The sequence below is a fragment of the Athene noctua genome, chromosome 13 (genome assembly GCF_965140245.1).
Source record: "Athene noctua chromosome 13, bAthNoc1.hap1.1, whole genome shotgun sequence".
Taxonomy (NCBI): Eukaryota; Metazoa; Chordata; class Aves; order Strigiformes; family Strigidae; genus Athene; species Athene noctua.
In genome coordinates this window covers 4,427,323-4,443,517 of record NC_134049.1, presented here as the reverse complement: position 1 = coordinate 4,443,517, position 16,195 = coordinate 4,427,323, and the positions used below count along the sequence as shown (strand labels likewise).

At 39.6% G+C, this 16,195-nt stretch overlaps 1 protein-coding gene across 1 annotated transcript in view; it reads left to right on the top strand.

Moving 5' to 3' along the window:
* Positions 1-7,310: 7,310 nt before the first annotated feature.
* The window catches only part of SECISBP2L (SECIS binding protein 2 like), a 31,086-nt gene continuing 22,201 nt past the window's right edge, over positions 7,311-16,195 (top strand). The window contains exon 1 of the mRNA XM_074916878.1: positions 7,311-7,530. Coding sequence (XP_074772979.1) covers positions 7,513-7,530 — 18 coding nt within the window. The 5' untranslated portion in view covers positions 7,311-7,512. The remainder of the gene's footprint in view (positions 7,531-16,195) is intronic.

Below are 16,195 nucleotides of genomic sequence, written 5' to 3'. Positions count from 1 at the left end.
CAGTTTGTTTCTTGATGTGCTTTCATTACACTTAATTTTTACTTTTGTTATTTTTAAAAGAAAATAGGTATTATTTCATCTTCACCTCACTTATGAAGGACAATATGGAGATTTTGAGTCTAAACCTTGGTATGTGTGCTGTTGATTTTTTTTTTTTTTTAATTTCCCCTTGAAATAGTTAAACATAAATACTAAAGAGTATAAAAGCTGACATTGAGCATTCTTGCTAAAGTGACTTCTATCTTGCAAGATACCAAACTACTATCAGTCCTGTCTAGTTGATGTTGGTGGATATTTGGCTTTTCTCAGGAATATGACCGGTTTTTATTTTGGTACTTCAAGAATACAGGTTTGCCAAGCAGTAACCTGGGAACAGAAATGCAGACCCTGATTGCTATCTCTTTGCCAAATCTGTGGTCTTTTTGACCACCAGCATATATAAAACAACACTCTGTGTATAGAGTGGGGACCAAGTACAGTGACCTCAGTAATAATGGAATCTGGCCTGTCTCAAGTGTTTAATTGTATTGTAGTCCCTTCAGAGCTGCTATTCAGATCCTGAAGTCCTACCACGTAGTAGTTACATGCCTTTGATGTCCTAAGAATTTGGGATCATCAGATCCATTTAAAATATAGAGCTGCAATGTTGACCATGGCAACTTTTCTTCCTGTAGCAGCTTGTCTAGAGCTGACAGAAAAATTCTCTTTCAGGTCTTAGAAATGCAGAAGAAATGTTGTAGGGTTACTTCTTCCATAACAGCAAGTACTCCATTTTAAAGCTGAGGGTACAGTGTAATGGTGCGTAAGGCAGTGCCACACACAGGCATTGTTGTAGCAGAGGAAAAATACGTATGTAGAGCAAGTGACACCACCCCAAAAATAATGAAAAAGCCTAATAAATGACACATGTCTATCACATACATGCAAGACAGTGTGGTAAACTCAGTGTTCTAGGGTGGGATTTAACTTGTATAGTTAAGTTAATTTTTTCCTATTTAATAATAAGCTTTCATCTGAAGGATAGTTATGTCCCTTTGAAAGTTATTTTGCTCTGCATTTGTCAAAGCAAGTGATTTTTTATTTTTTTTTTTTCCTGAGAGTTTACACAGTAGAACTTAATGTGCTGCATGGGAAGCATGATGCTGAGTCTTGGGTGAGCATTTTTCCTTCACTAATGCATATTTTTTATGAAGAGATGTTTCTAATTTATCCACTTAAATTAATATTAAAATATGAATATAAATTGAACTTAGTTTTTAAGCAAAATTTTTTCCTTCATAAAACCTGTAGGCAACATTTACTAAAGCACAGTGTTCATATTGTTTCCTTACAGTGCTGTGATGTCTAACACAGAGGACTTTTCAAAGTAAACACTAAGATGTGGAATTGAACTTAATAATATTGCACAGTAATCGGGATCCTTATCTACAGCTCGAGAGACTTTGGATAGCCAATCTTGCAAGGTGGTCCTTTCCCATGGGAATAGGGGACTGTGACAGCTATTTCAAGGTATTCCTTCCCATGGGGACAGGGGACAGTGACAGCTATTTCAGCATGTTTCCTTTCTCTGCCATTTCCTGCCACCCTTGCTGTGGGAAAGAACAACTACTCTCTTCTAAAGGAGGGAAAAAAAGAACTGTGTGTAGGCTTAGTATTGCTTAAAAAAAAAAAAAAAAAGTCTTCTTGACTTTGTCATAACTGATGTTACCTTTCCCATCCCAGCTATGCCTGTTGGGAAGGCATGTTTGGATTTTTCAAGAAGGAAATGGGAATACTGCAGTAAATCTTCTCCTATCCATCTAGTTCCCTTGTTTTATCTTTTTGTTGTGAAGGACTAACTGTAGTAGGACTAGTCCAACTAGTGAAGGACTATTAGTTTGTGTAGTGAGGGCTAGCAGTATGTTTTTAGACCAAAAAAGCATCAGTCTACCTCTAATAAATCGTTGTTTTGGCATACTTTAGTTCTTACTCACAGATACTGTGCCTTAGCATCTGTGCTCTAGGCACATAATGAAGATTTATATAATTAATCCCTAAGGGATTCTACCCCTTTTCTGAGTTCTCATAATTCTTAACTGGGAAGATGAGAATTTTCTGCAGGGAAAGATGGAGGAGCTGTGTTGTCATACAACTGCAGCAGAAATTTCTAATAGTTGCTATATTCCATTTAGTCCCTGGTAGATCTGGCTCTGGTGTTATTTCTACCTCCTCAGGAAAAGTGAACAAGCAGTTGAAGAAAGAGGGTGAATAAGTTTTCTTTTTTCAAACAACATTATTGCGCTGCAGGTTTTTCAAGAAGCACTAAGCATCTTCACAGTATTCTCCAATCTTGGTTCCAATCATTAAATTTCTGTAATTGTCATTAATTGTCAGAGCCACACTTTTCACAACTTTTTAGATGTTTTTATACACCTTTTGTTGCTGTTGGTACAAGACAAACTGGCACCTTAGTACCAGTAACACTGTTTGCAGAAGAACATTTCATGGCTGTTGTAATCTTATGTAAGATTACAACAGTGATTAAGCTGTGTATATATAAACCCTGCTTTTAAGTTGCTGGCAGCTTATGCATTAAAACAGAACATCATGCAAATTAAATCTGGGAGGATGTGGGTGCTATGTCTGCATGCATTTTAGAATTTTATTTTTTTTTTAAATTATCATTTATCAAACATACTTTGGAGGAATGCATTCTTAAAGTCCTTCTCTAATGGACTGGATCTGAAACCACGATGTAGATTTCATTTTCATTTTAAATAGGCTTAAAAATATATTGGGGGGAAAAAAACTAACCAAACAAAACAGAAAAAAGGCAAGGCAGCTGAAATGCACCTGGCAGAATAATATAATGAAGGTATTTGAATTGTAGTCTGTAAATAAACACTGTGATTTTTGTAATTACTCAGAAGTTGTCAGCTGTAAAACATTGTCTGTATTTGAAGATTGTATTTTCACATTTACTTTTTTTTTTTTGAGAGAGGTGGGGAATTAATTTATTTGAGCAGGAACTGTGTGTATGTATGGATTAAGAGTAAAATGACATCACTCTGGACAGTACCCCTTGCTTTCTCGAAAACACAGCAGTTATTTGAACTAAACTTCCATATATAGATGTTAATACTGACTTTAAAAATAAAAGTTTAGCTGTTACTTTATTATTTTCAACGTGCTAAAAATATGTTTCAGAACCAGATTAAAGAACTAGGTAAAATACCCCATTACAGCTAGTCAGAGTTAAGTGCTAATTAAGATACTGACAAAAAGGATTATCACCACTTTGAATGCTTCTAAACCTGTGGAAAGGTACATTGCAAACTGTATCTGCATTATAATAACTGCATATTTAGCACTAAATTTTAGATGTAATAACTGTAAGTGTTACAGCAAGAGTAAAGGCTAATCCCTGCCTGGCCATATTACAAAGAGTTGCAAGGCAGGATCTGGCCTGGTTGGCTGTACTCCCTCTTTGCAGCTGCTCTCAGTGGGAGTGCTGGGCTCGCTCTGTCTGCTGCCAGGTAGTAATTGCATGTTGCTATCAGAATCGTGATTCTCAGATTCATGGACTAGTTCCCAGCTCACCTTCCCACTCTGGTTGCAGTATGTTCCCTGTTGTGTCTGCCCTTAGCTGCCTGTGCAGGATGCTACATGTTGTATCATCAGATACAAATGTTTATTGGCCAAGATACACTTTGCTTTCTGTACTTGTCTTCTTCAATAATAACACTGAAAATTTTAGCCCCAGTCCAGTAAGACTGTCATTTTTGGAGTCTGCTTCATTCCTGCTTGCCTCTTCCACTGGCTAGCTGTGGCAGCCTCCAAACCCGCTAGTGCTGCTGCAGTCCACGCTCCGGCAGTGCTGCCGTGGAGCTCAGTCTCAGCCTGCTTCTACCTCGGGGGTGGAGAGGGGTGTTACTGAGCAACCCTTATTTCATACTTCATGCCAGTGCGATTAAGCTTATACGTATGTTCAGCTTTTAAGAAGCTGCCTTGATTTCAGGGAGACGTGCTTAATCACATCCTTACGTGTTTTGTAGGACTTTATACCCACTGGATGTAAATAGAGCCTATGTAAGTAGAACGCGTGAGTAGCCACACATATGCTGTTAGATTTGCCCGTAATCCTATGATTTTTAATTCTGAACACAGTCATTACAAGTGCCTTTCCATACCGCTGAGATATTTTGGTTTAGACTCCCATTTTTTTTATTTTTGTGTCGACCTAGATTTTCATCTTCATTTGGCTGGTACCCTGTGGAGGACATCTCGCCTATCCAGCAGATGTAGCAATAAACCCAACAACTTATTAGAAAAATTGCAGTCAGCACCCGCTAGGTACAAGTATAATTTTTGTTTCCCAACTATGCATTTATTTACTCCATGTTGCAATAAAGAAGCAGCAACAATTGTTTACAAACTGCCAGATTTGAGAACTGGACCCTTAGGACTGAATATTCAAAACCAGCTACTGCAATTACCATTGTGTTTAAATTGAACAGGGTTTTAAATTTTTTTTTATGGCTTCCTTAAGGACTGTAACGCTGTTGAATTCTCTTACACAACACTCGATCAAGATGATGGTGATGATGTAACCAGATACCCTAGCATAGCTGTGGACAGAGGATCTAACATAACTGGTTCCAAGTGCTTTGGTATGTTTTTAGTGATAACACAGAGTTAAATTTTATGGGAGACTGGAGTTCTTTTCACCCGAGTGGCCACTCAGGTCACCCAGCATGACTTTCTGTATTATGTATATTGTATAGATTTATGTAGATCTGATGTCTATTTAATCACTGCCCAATTTAGATCTTAGAACTTCTTGTTATTGTTGTTTAAGTATGCATAACAGCCCTTTCAAGTGTGACCTTTCTGTTGGTATGTATCTTGGGAACAAAAGAAGGATTTCATAATGAACAGCCTTGCCATAATGAGTCATTATTTTTTAAAAATACAGCAACTATCTTAAGCAAATGTCATAATATATATTCAATGGTCAGCACCAATCTGGACAAATTACACTGCATTCCACACTAAAATGCTGGTGTGCTAATACAAGAAGACAATTGTTCGAGTTGTTTCAGTGGGATTTTTTCACTGTTTTCTGTGCGGTTGGGCAAGTTCTCCCACATTACTTGGGAGATGAAAAGCGACTAGGTTTTAAATAAGTCAACCTAATTTTGCACAAATAAGCAAACCGCATTCGACTCTTGGGAATAAAATACATTTCACTCAGTAGAGATTTGTTGTTTGATTTACAGATGTTAAGTTTAGGTGGCTTATGTTTCATGATTATTTATCTATAGATTTACATCTGGTATGTAAGCTCATCAATGACTAATGAAACGCTGTTCCATTGCATCAGCTGAAAGCTCTTGATATAACCAACTTAATGGCCAGTTTTACTTTCGTGACTTATTGTGGTGAAATAACAAATGTCATTGTGTAAAAGCCCCTGGGAACACAACATCATAACCTCAGATTAATCTGTGTTACTACCTTGAAATGGCTTCCTAGGGTTATGAACGCTTGTGTTACTTCTGCTGACCATTTAATCTCATCAAGAAAAGCGCTGCAATACAGAAGTGCATGTAGAGTGTACAACTGCTGCAGCTTCTCCAGTTTAAGATGAGGTTTCTGTACCAGTTATGGTGCTGCAGCAGCCCTCCTGTTCTCTTCATTTGTAGTAAAACACTGTCCTCACTGAAATGACTATAAATTCTTATAGTTGAATTTAATTGGGATTACAGCGTCACCCTCTCCCTTTCACATATGATCCATGGGACCTATGATTTTGTTGGCTGCAAGCCCATGAAAACTTAAGTCACAGAACATAAGTAATGTTGCAGACATCTAGGTAAAAGTTATACTTAGATGGTAATCCCGCTGATGCGGGTGGAATAGCCCAGAAGGCATCGAAGTCTGCACAAGTCCTCTGTTCATCTCATCTGTTTGCAAAATGAGATCTTACTGTGCAATGTAATAGCCATCTTCATGATACCATATGTTCCATACGAAGTTTTAATGGTGAAGAGAAACTCTTAAGAAAATACAAAGAGATTACATGGATTAATCCAAGAAATAAAAATTTTTGAAAGTAGAATGGATTGTTACATAGCATAACGAACATAAACTGGAAAGATGAAATTATTATAAAGGTTAAATCTAGGAAGCTCTAGCAAGATAGCTCTGTAGAGGCATTTTTGGAAGTTTTATCTCTGTGAAATTCAGATACAGGCTTGCTTCCTTTTTCCCTTAACCATTTCTTTCCCACAAGGAACCTCTATCAAGCAGAAACCTGTTTCTTGTATTAATACATTTTATACATGTATTTTACCTGGAAGTGCTCAAGCGTCTGCTCCGGTATATCCTTTGCGTATTTCTTTTACACAGGTACCTTAGTTTAACTTTTTCTTTTTCCCTTGCCATGATTAAGGAACATTGACAAAACATTATCAACCAAGTTGTAAATAAATCATGCATGATTTCCATTAAACCCAAGGCAACAGACATAACAGCTTACTGAAAGTAGGAACATTGCATATTGAGTATGTGTATGGAGCAGGCATTGTTACACAGGGCCAGCTCCTTCCCTGCGCTCCGCGGCCTGAGGAGAGAACACAGTCTCATGGGCTTTGCTGGCATTACTCACAAGAATTAAACCCAAGTTACAACCAGGGCAGCAACACAGACAAAAGAAAACGTCACGCAACCTGTGCCAAAACTCACGTCTTAAAAATCTCCCTCCTGCCACGGCAGCGACCCGGTCACTACCCACGAGCGGACGGCGCCGGGCTGCGGGGCTGGGCCGGGAGCACGAGGCGGGCGGCAGCTCCAGGCCGCCTCAGCCCAGCCCCGCGCTCCAGACGCTCGTGCGACATTTTTAGATTTCTGCCTCTAAATAAATCACAGATAGATTTTTTTTTTTTTTTTCCCCGCTTCGATGTTCCAGATAATTTCAAGGACACCGTCTGCCTGAGTGTCCCCCGACACCGCCTCTGAGGAGACCGGGCCCCGCAATGCACCTGCCGCAGGCACAAGCGCCGCGTACGCGACGGCCTCGGCCACAGGGAACAGCACGGCCCCGCGCCCGTTTATTTTTTATGATTTCTTTAATGTTTAAGTCACAGCCTCGCCTGTTTTCGAGTGGCCAGAACCCAGCCCGGCGAGCCACCGGCCCGGGGACGCCCGCCACCACCGCCACCCGCCTGGGGGGGGAGCGCCCGGCGCCGCCGGGGCGAAGGCGTTCCGCGCGGCGTGGGCCCGCCCGGCTTCCGTCCCAGATGATCCCGCCCCGCCGCCCTCGCCCCGCCGCCGCCGTCCCCCCTCCTCGCCGCTCCCCTCCCCGCCCCCGGCCGTGGCGTAGCCGGGCTCGGTTTCCGTGATAGCTGCGAGCGGGGCCAGCGCCGCTCCGGGTGTGTGCGGGAGCCCGGCGGGGGAAGCGAGCGCCATGGAGGAGGCGGCTCGGACTCTCCGCCGTCCTCATTAGAGCCGCCGCCCAGCCCAGCTGGAGCCATGGACAAAGCTGACAAGGTGCGAGGGGCGGGCTCGGCGCGGAGCAGACCGTAAACAGCTGCGGCGGGAGGGGGCAGCGACGCCCCGGCGCCGCGGTGAGGGAGAGGGGCGAGCGGCCGGGCGCGGGGGAGAGAGGGGAGCGGCGGGGCGGCGGCCCGGCTTTGTTAGACCCGTCCCTGTCAGGCCCGTCCCGCCAGGCAGCGGCCCCGGGCTCCGAGCGGAGGGGCAGGGCGCGGCCCGCGGCCTGCCGAGGCCGGCGGTGGCTCGGGGGGAGGACGGGGACGGGTCGCGAGGGGGGGGTTGCCGTGCCGCCCCGCCGGCGCAGGGCCCCCGGGAGGCTCCAGACGAGGTGTTCCCGAGGCTGGGAGCGGCAGCTCGGTGCGTGTTTGCCGGGTCGGTCAGGCGGCCGCCGGCCCCTCTGGCGGGGCGGGAGGCTCCTGCGAGAGGCGTTGGGCCGTGCCCGTCCCCAGCGCCGGCAGAGCCTGGGCTCGGCTTCTCTGGGTGAACTGGGAAGCCGGGAGCATCCCCCCTTGGTATGCGCGAAGGGATGCAAAGCTCCGTTTTGGCCTTCTCCCTCCCGTTCCTTCGGGCTTTGTTTCAGCTGAGGGAATAATTGCAGTTAGTGACATTTAATTTAAACCTGCGTGGTCACTAGAGGAATCTTTTACAGGCTTCTGAAGAACTTTGCAATGTGAGAGGCGTGTCACTCTTGTTGAAATACTGTAAATTTCAGGTTGGAGTCTTCAGTGTTAGGACGTACCTGATGGTCTCAACTGTTTAGCTGAGTAGGAGAGAGTTGGTTATAGCTCACTAGTCCTACAAGTCGCTATTCTTTTTCTTCAGTTTTTACCTTTGCTTTGTGAAGGTAATCAGTTCGCATTATTCTTAAGACCCGTCAGACTGTAGGTGTGAATTAGCTTAAGCTGGGACTTAAGAGTTCATATGATTTGTTACATACCTGCAATAAAGTGTTTCATCATCAAGGAAGGAGTTCCAAAAGATATATCTGAAATGAATGTTACAGTCAGTAACAACCTGATCTCTTAAGCTTCTGTTTCAGCAGACTGTGTTGAAAAATTATTGAATTACTACTGTTTTTCTGTAGTTTTCAGCTTTGGCATCTCCAGGGGGTCTAATGGTAGGGCTAAGCAATAAAATAACACAAACTCCAGTAGCAAAGGAGATAGTGAGTAATAATGAGCTATGTAGAGGTATATTGCTTTTCATTTTGTACATATGTCTGAGGAAGCTAGTGGGCAGTGTATCTTACTACAGCATGGCTCCCATTGTGTCTTTCTTACTAGGCTTTCTGGTGTGATGATGACTTCAAATTAATTATTTTTCATGCTTTCTTATTTGCCTTCATGTAGAAAAAAATGATCTTTGTAAAATTTATATTTGTCTAACCTGTTGTACTTTTTGCTTTAAAATCTTGGTGTTTGTTGTGGGTTTTTTTCTTACCCACTTTGGTTCATCTGTAATCAGTACTGCAGTACGCTTGTAAAATATTTATTCCTTGTTGCTTAAGCTCTTCGTTACCAGAGGATCACACACATGCCCCTGTCAAACTGTTCTCTTTTTGTTTGTTGGACTAGCTCAAGAAAACTGGAATCATGGTAATTTTTTTTAAGTGTAAGATATCTGTGTGATTATCGTGTCTAAGTACAATATTTCAACTTGGAGGTGCAGTTAAGATCTTTGAGTCAAGAACCGTCATTTTCTTTATTCTGTTTATAGCATATTTAGTCCTGTGGGTTCCTTATCCACTAGAAAGTCTTCTAGGCAGGCAAATAATTAATACCTGATGAGTTTCTAAAATGATTCAACTATCTTGTTGCTTTTGTCTTCTCGTTATACAGTAGCATCTTGATTAGGAGCTCCCTGAATGCTTTGGGTTTGAACCTTTTGTGCTGTAGGAATTGAATGTAATCTCCTTTACCAGTGTAAGTGTTTGGTAAGGTTGCATCAGGTTTGTGTGCTGCTCCGTGTTCTTTGATTGAAGTTCCTTTCTGCACCTATATTGCATGGCATCTGATAAATGAATATTAAAGCATGCAGATGTGTGTTAACAGTACTTAACGTCTTTTCCCCTTTGCCCCAGAATACTCTCAGCCACAGCATGGTAACTATGTACGTGCTGATAGGGATAACTACTGTGGAATTAGAATATGAAGCGGTAGGAATATTGTGCTATGTTTATAGTATTTCAAGAGTAAGAGGGATTGCAAGTACTTTTGATGGGGAATGTATTTGAACAGTTTAGTGGTGTTGGCTCAGTAAATCAGTACGAGATGTCATGCACCAAGAACATTTGGACACCTAAATGACAAAAGGATGTCACTTGTAGATTGCCCTTGAGATTTCTATTACTTGAGTTCTAGTGTGACTTTGCTTGTTATAAATGCGAAGTGATATTTTGGAAGCTGACATAGATGAAAACATAATGAAGCTGTTTAAAAATAATTATTTTATGATAGGACGTGTTACGATTTTTGTAGTGCGTGTGGAAATCTATTTCTGTCTGTGCTAGAACTGAAAACTGTTCCCATTAGAAAGTGTATGGGTTTCGGCAGTTAGTGTAGGTTATTTTCTAGAGAGAAAACTTGGCGCATGACCTCTGGCACTCTTTCTATTGAAGCTGATTGTGGTAGAAAACTACAGAGGAACAACTTCCTTTCTCAAAGAGGGGGTTGTGCTTTGATTTTTTTTCCTAAGTGCGGTATGTTTCCCTTGCCCTGTGATTAAGACACTCGGTTCCATTAGTGCAGTTGAGAAATCGGGTGAAGTTGCAAAATCAATGACCTGTGTTTTGTATTAGCATTGCTTAAAGACAGCCTGTTCTGCTTGCCTCTACTATTCTTGCCCATTCAACAGCTGGTTTGATAATACGCTTGCCGTAGAAGTAGATCTAGATCAATGTCTTCTGCTCTTTATCCTGTCCAGTTTCCTCCAGTGTTTCTTACCCATGACAGAATTCTCAACTGAGGCAAACTGGGAAAGGTCTGTTCTGCTGTGCTGTATGTTCTGTATGTTACTTTCTCTTGAACCTTGGAAGTGCAGAACAGCTTGGGTATTGTGGAGAGTTTTGTGTTACGTTGTTGTTGAACGTGTTCTCCAGTGAATGTAAATGTTATTGATATCTGAACATAACCTTTTGTTCACAAATCTATTTATCACTGACTTATTTGTGGAGATGAGGAAGCTGATTTCCATGAATGGTTTGTATTAATAGTTCTAGTACATAGGCTACAAAGCCCTCAAATACTGCTACTTCGCATTGATAGTGTGAATTTAGAAGTTTGTATGCACTTTTAAATGCTGTAAACTAGATAAGTGAAGAGGATCCCATTGGTAGCTTTTTTTTATCTTTTACAGGCTTTGTAAAATGTATTACATTTCGGTGTCCCCCCCCCCCCCCTTTTTCCCCCAGAATATTATGGTTTTGGGTTTAAACATGACACTTGTTCATTTTCTACATATATGTAAAAACTAATAGCTAGCTTTGTTGAATTCTGAGCATGGTACTTTGTATTGTGAAAGAGAGAAGTATTATGCATGGTTCCCTTAAGAGCTGAGGGACAACGGAAAGACTAACTTCATAGTATATTCACTTTAAGTGTTGCATTGAAATGACTCTGTTTAATCTAAATAGGGAGGATTAAATTTTGTGCTTTGTTAAACGGCCTGCTGCTGGTGTTTCCAGTTGGACTGCATATTTACCATTCCTTGAGTATCTGCCACTTAGAAGCAACTAATTATAGAAACAATGACTTCCATATTTGTAAAGTTTCTCTTAAAATAGATTAAATGTGACCTGTCTTACTACTACAATTACTTCTAAATTATGAAATCCAAAATTCAAGAGCAGGGTTGTTTCTCTTAACTTTTTTTTTTTATTTGAGCTATGTTTTTATCTTACATTTGTGATGAGACTTCTTGTTGCCAGACTTTGAGACAGTAAAACAGCTGATTTTATTATAGCCCTCTGAAATGTGGCATCTGTGTCTATTTTCTCACCCTGTAAATGCTAAGATTGATATCCAAGTGTTCTCTTCCAAGAGAGCAAGCTGACAGAGATCCTATTTAATGGAAAATGCTGAATGACATTAAGATACAATGAACAAAAACTTTTCTAAGATTAAACATACAGTCCTATAACTATAGGACAAAGTTTACCATTCTGTTCCTGCTTGTGTCATCTTCTGTCTTTGCAGCTGTTGGTGACTACAGTAGCTTTTATATAGGAAACAAAGGATCGCTTCAGTATATATGCTGTCTTGAAAGAGTTGTAATTGTTGGACTGAAATATGTAATGAGCTGCTGAAAAACATTTTGTAACTTGCAGCTAGGGATATCTACAAAAGAATTTTGTAGAAATCTTGGTTTCTTCTGAAGGGGTCTGCTTCCATTAATAAGCAACTGATTGAAAATCTGATGTTTCAGCATGACAAATTTATATTTAGAATCGAGTTTGGTTATCAGAGGTCAAGTTCAATAAATCTTTGTTTAGCTTTGTGATGAGAGAGGTTGAATAAACATGAAAAAGTTCCACTCCAAAATAGAATTAAGTTTGATCTTGCAATATTTGCAATGTTTGACTTTAGATTGCCTGATCAAAACCATATATTACTTAAATATAAACTACTTAGGATCTGACCTTGCATTCACTGATGTCAGTGGCAAAGTGCTGATTTTTTTTTTTTTTAGTGAATGCAAGACAGAATAAACCTCAATACCGTGTGAGCAATTAGAGTATAAATTAGTATCGTAAGTGCTCTGTTTTAAGGATTAGGAAAAGTGTAGGAACCTTCCCCCAAATTCTTTGGTGTTTGACAAATCTTTGTCTAATTCTTTTTATTTGCTTGTGGTTACAAACCAGTGGCATGATCAGTTCTGTTCATCTGCACTTGTTGCTCCATTTGTACTGTGTGGATGAAGTCTTCGAGGAATTGCGTTCATACATATTTGCAAGTGCTTTGATTTATGCACTTAGTATTTGCTTCTGAAACATCTTGCTGTTTAAACTAGGATCTCATCTCTTGTTCTGGAGTTTCCTTCAGTTGTTATTCTCAAGCATGTCAATGTGGTAGTTAAAAAAAAAAAACAACAATAACAAACTGTTTTATTTGGCGGCATTATTTCTATATCTGGCCAAAGGAGCGGAGACAACCTGTTAAAAGAAGTTTCACTATGTTTTGCTTGTCTGGTGCAATGACAAATTAGCAGCACCTTTACTTACTACTAAATTGATTATTATTTTCTTTTGCTTTTTGTTTCACTTTCCCTTCTTAAAGGAATATTATTTCTGTTGTTCTGACAACATATTTAGGAGCCAGGAGACCTGAAATTACATTTATTAAAAAGAGGAGTTACTTCTCTACCTTCACCAACCCTTCCTCCTAACCAAGAAAACCATAGTCCTAAAAAAATCTATTTAGATAACTTTGGGCAAATTAGCATTGCTGTTTTGTTTACCTTGCATGTCAGATGAAACCACTAGCCATCTGTGAAATGTATTGAAATGTCTGGATAATCACATAATCACATGTCTGTTTATATTTTGGCTTGGTTAGCAGTCTGACCTGACGTAGTTTTGTTTCCCTTTTTTGTTTTTAAGTTTAATGAAGTTTATTGCCCTCCTCTGAAGACACATCCTACGTAAAAAGGAACTTTTAAGTATTTTAGGGAGACTGGTAAAATACTCTAAGGAAGCAGTATGTTGAAATTAATTTTGTTTAGTTGGTAATATGCTTGAGCTGGTTTCTGTTTTCTACCCTGAAGTGGAAACGGGGCCTTATTGTCTAATGAAATGTATCTGTTGTGCTGAGAATTGCTTGTATTATGCTTGCAGCATGAGTTTGAAACACTTGTATTAAGGTTAAGTTTTTTCAGTTGCTATTCTGGTGAGTTAGTGTGTGTGTGTAAGTACCTATTTTATATATATATATAGTGCCTACAGAACAAAATGCAAAACTTAGAAACAGAGGTTTACCCTAAATTCTTCTTTGTGCTGAAACAAGTTTCTTGGAAGCATTTAAAAAACCTTCCACAAACTAAACAAACCTGTAGGTGTAGATTAGATTGCACAAGGAAACGGTAAGGTGTAATGCATGTAGAAGGTCTCTGAAATGCAGTTTTGATTCCTTTAAATAACAAACACTATCAAAGTTCGGTAGGCAAAAAAAATTCACTTTCAAGTACACCATATGTGTTCATGATTACAGGATATGCTGTGTCTTTATTTTACCACTATAGGTAAGCAAAATATGTTACAAGCTGTACAGAAAAGGGTACTTAAATCTTTTAGCCAGTTGCTCTTTCATAGCAGTAGTTAATCATTACCTTTATAAGAGTCTGGGCAACAGGAAAAGAAACATTAAAGTTGTCCTTCTAGTGTGGGCGTCTCGGAATTGTTTGAACCTATCAAAATCAAGCAGAATAATTCGAATGAAATTTTCCTAAACTTGTCAAATTACATAAGAGTTTTAAAATCAATTTAAAAAAAAAAAAACAACAAAACAAAACCTAGAAGATGTATAATCTTTTTTTTACTGGAAAGATTTAAATAAATTTTATCCAAAATATTTGGATGGAAAAGTAAGTATTATCTTTGCAACCTGACAAGAAATACTTTGCTTTGGCAGCCTTGCTGATGGGAGTGATTTGGCTCTTTCTTTGAGTGATATCTCCTATTTTTAATGCACGATGTGAAAGACTGTTCTTTTATAACACTAACAATGAATGATGATATAACACAGTATCACAAAAGTAATGGTAACGGGACCGTTCTGCAAGTGTCTCGCCATGAAGGAGTGATTTTTGTATTTCCACATCAGTGTCCCAAAATAATATAGGGAAAGAGCAGACAGCCAGACAGGAAGGACCTTGAAAATAGGGAATCTTGTCCCAACCTGAATCACATATAAAATGTTTTGACTATTTTCTGAGCCAGTGCTGAAGTGGTTTATAATTAGTATCTTGGCTAAAGTTCACCTGACATGTTGCTGGGAGATAGTGACCAGCAGATGAGGAATGGTCAATTGAAAGTTTTCAGTGCTTCATTAAGAATCCCATATTTGTAAAGCATTCATCCTGGTTTTACTGTTGAATTTTCTATGGATGAGACAGCCTTGGTGTTCCTTTAATGTTTATGCCATCTAGTTCTGTAGGCTAGTCCACAACTGAATCTATTCTTAAGGAAATATTTTTGCCTGGCGATCTTGAAATAGCATGAAAAAACCTTCTTAGTTTTCAGGGAGGGATTTCAGTGTCGGTATTTCTGTTATTTATTAGGTGATCACTGTACATAAGCACTTGACAATTAAATTATTTTTTTTTTTTTAATGGGAAGTGTTTATCCTCATGGTGCTGTGTGTTGAGGAGAATGCCTTGGAGTTTTGCAGAGGGGGGTAGGTGAGTCACTGGCAGCTGAGGGATGTGCCCAAGCTCGAAGAGGAACCTCTGGGTAGAGCAGGGTGGTTGGTTTGTGCCGCCCAAGTGCGGTGCTGCTGCTGCAACTGCACCACAGCTCTTCCTCTGAATGTAACTTCAGGAGTTGAAAAAGAGGTAATGTAGAAGGAAGGAATTTTTTCCTACTACCTAAAGGTCGAGAAATACATTTAATTAATATTAAGATGATTCTTCCACTGTAATGCAGACCTTGTTGCACAGCAGGTGTGATACTTCTGTGTTGGTGCTTATAGCCATAGGCATTTTCAGAACAGTCATTAATAACCACTTTTTTGACAAGGATAGTGTATCTTGTCACTTGTGAAGACATTTTTTTTTTTTCCTCCTGCCACTCTAGTTCCACTTTTATCCTTTATTTTTTTAGATGTTTTGTTTTTCTCTTTTGCTGCTAAAACTTCAGGTCTCTGATGCTACACTTCTATCTGTAAATGACTGATGTTCTTACTAAATAAGCATATCAAAGCAGAGACTCATTTGGTTGAAAGGGACATTTCTGCTTTCCCAGCACACTTTGACAAGTCCAAAGGCAGGGAAGCTTCTCAAGAAATAGTTAAAAATAATCATGGACTCTATACTTCATTATTTTTGCTTTTTTTTCCCCCCATTTTGTGTAGTTTTTTTGAATTCTCAGTTCAGTTATAAACAAGCTCTGCCCTTGGTCACTGTGGCTTGCAGAATGTTGTACCATCAAAGTTCTTAAGGATGTAACTTTGATCTCATTTTAATACTTGCAGGCATCTTGCAGACAAGGATGTCCTATCCTAAACAGTATTTCACTTAGAAAGCTTCTTCCTGGGTTTATAAAGCTCATTTTTTTTGTGAGATGCACAGTATTTAGAAAAAGTGAGTGATGTTTAAATAGAAATTATTTGGTGAATTGATATTTACAGGAAATGGCTGATGGTGAAGTTTGAGATAATACTGCGTAAAATCTCATGGAAGAAGTATGAGGTAGCAAATTTTATAATGGAAGTATGAAAATAAAAACAGAAAAAGACACTTAGTATATAAAAACACTTCTTGTAGCAAAAGTTTGACTCCATACATACAAGTTATCCAGATAGCTGTTATAGAATGACTGGTTTTGCAATTATTTAGTTTGAATGCCCTATTTAAAGCTGAAAATAATGCACTGAGAAAAATCTTCAGTGTAAGTTTTTTAATTGGCAGGGAATTCTAATATTTCAATCATAAGTAATATATATTGAAAGTA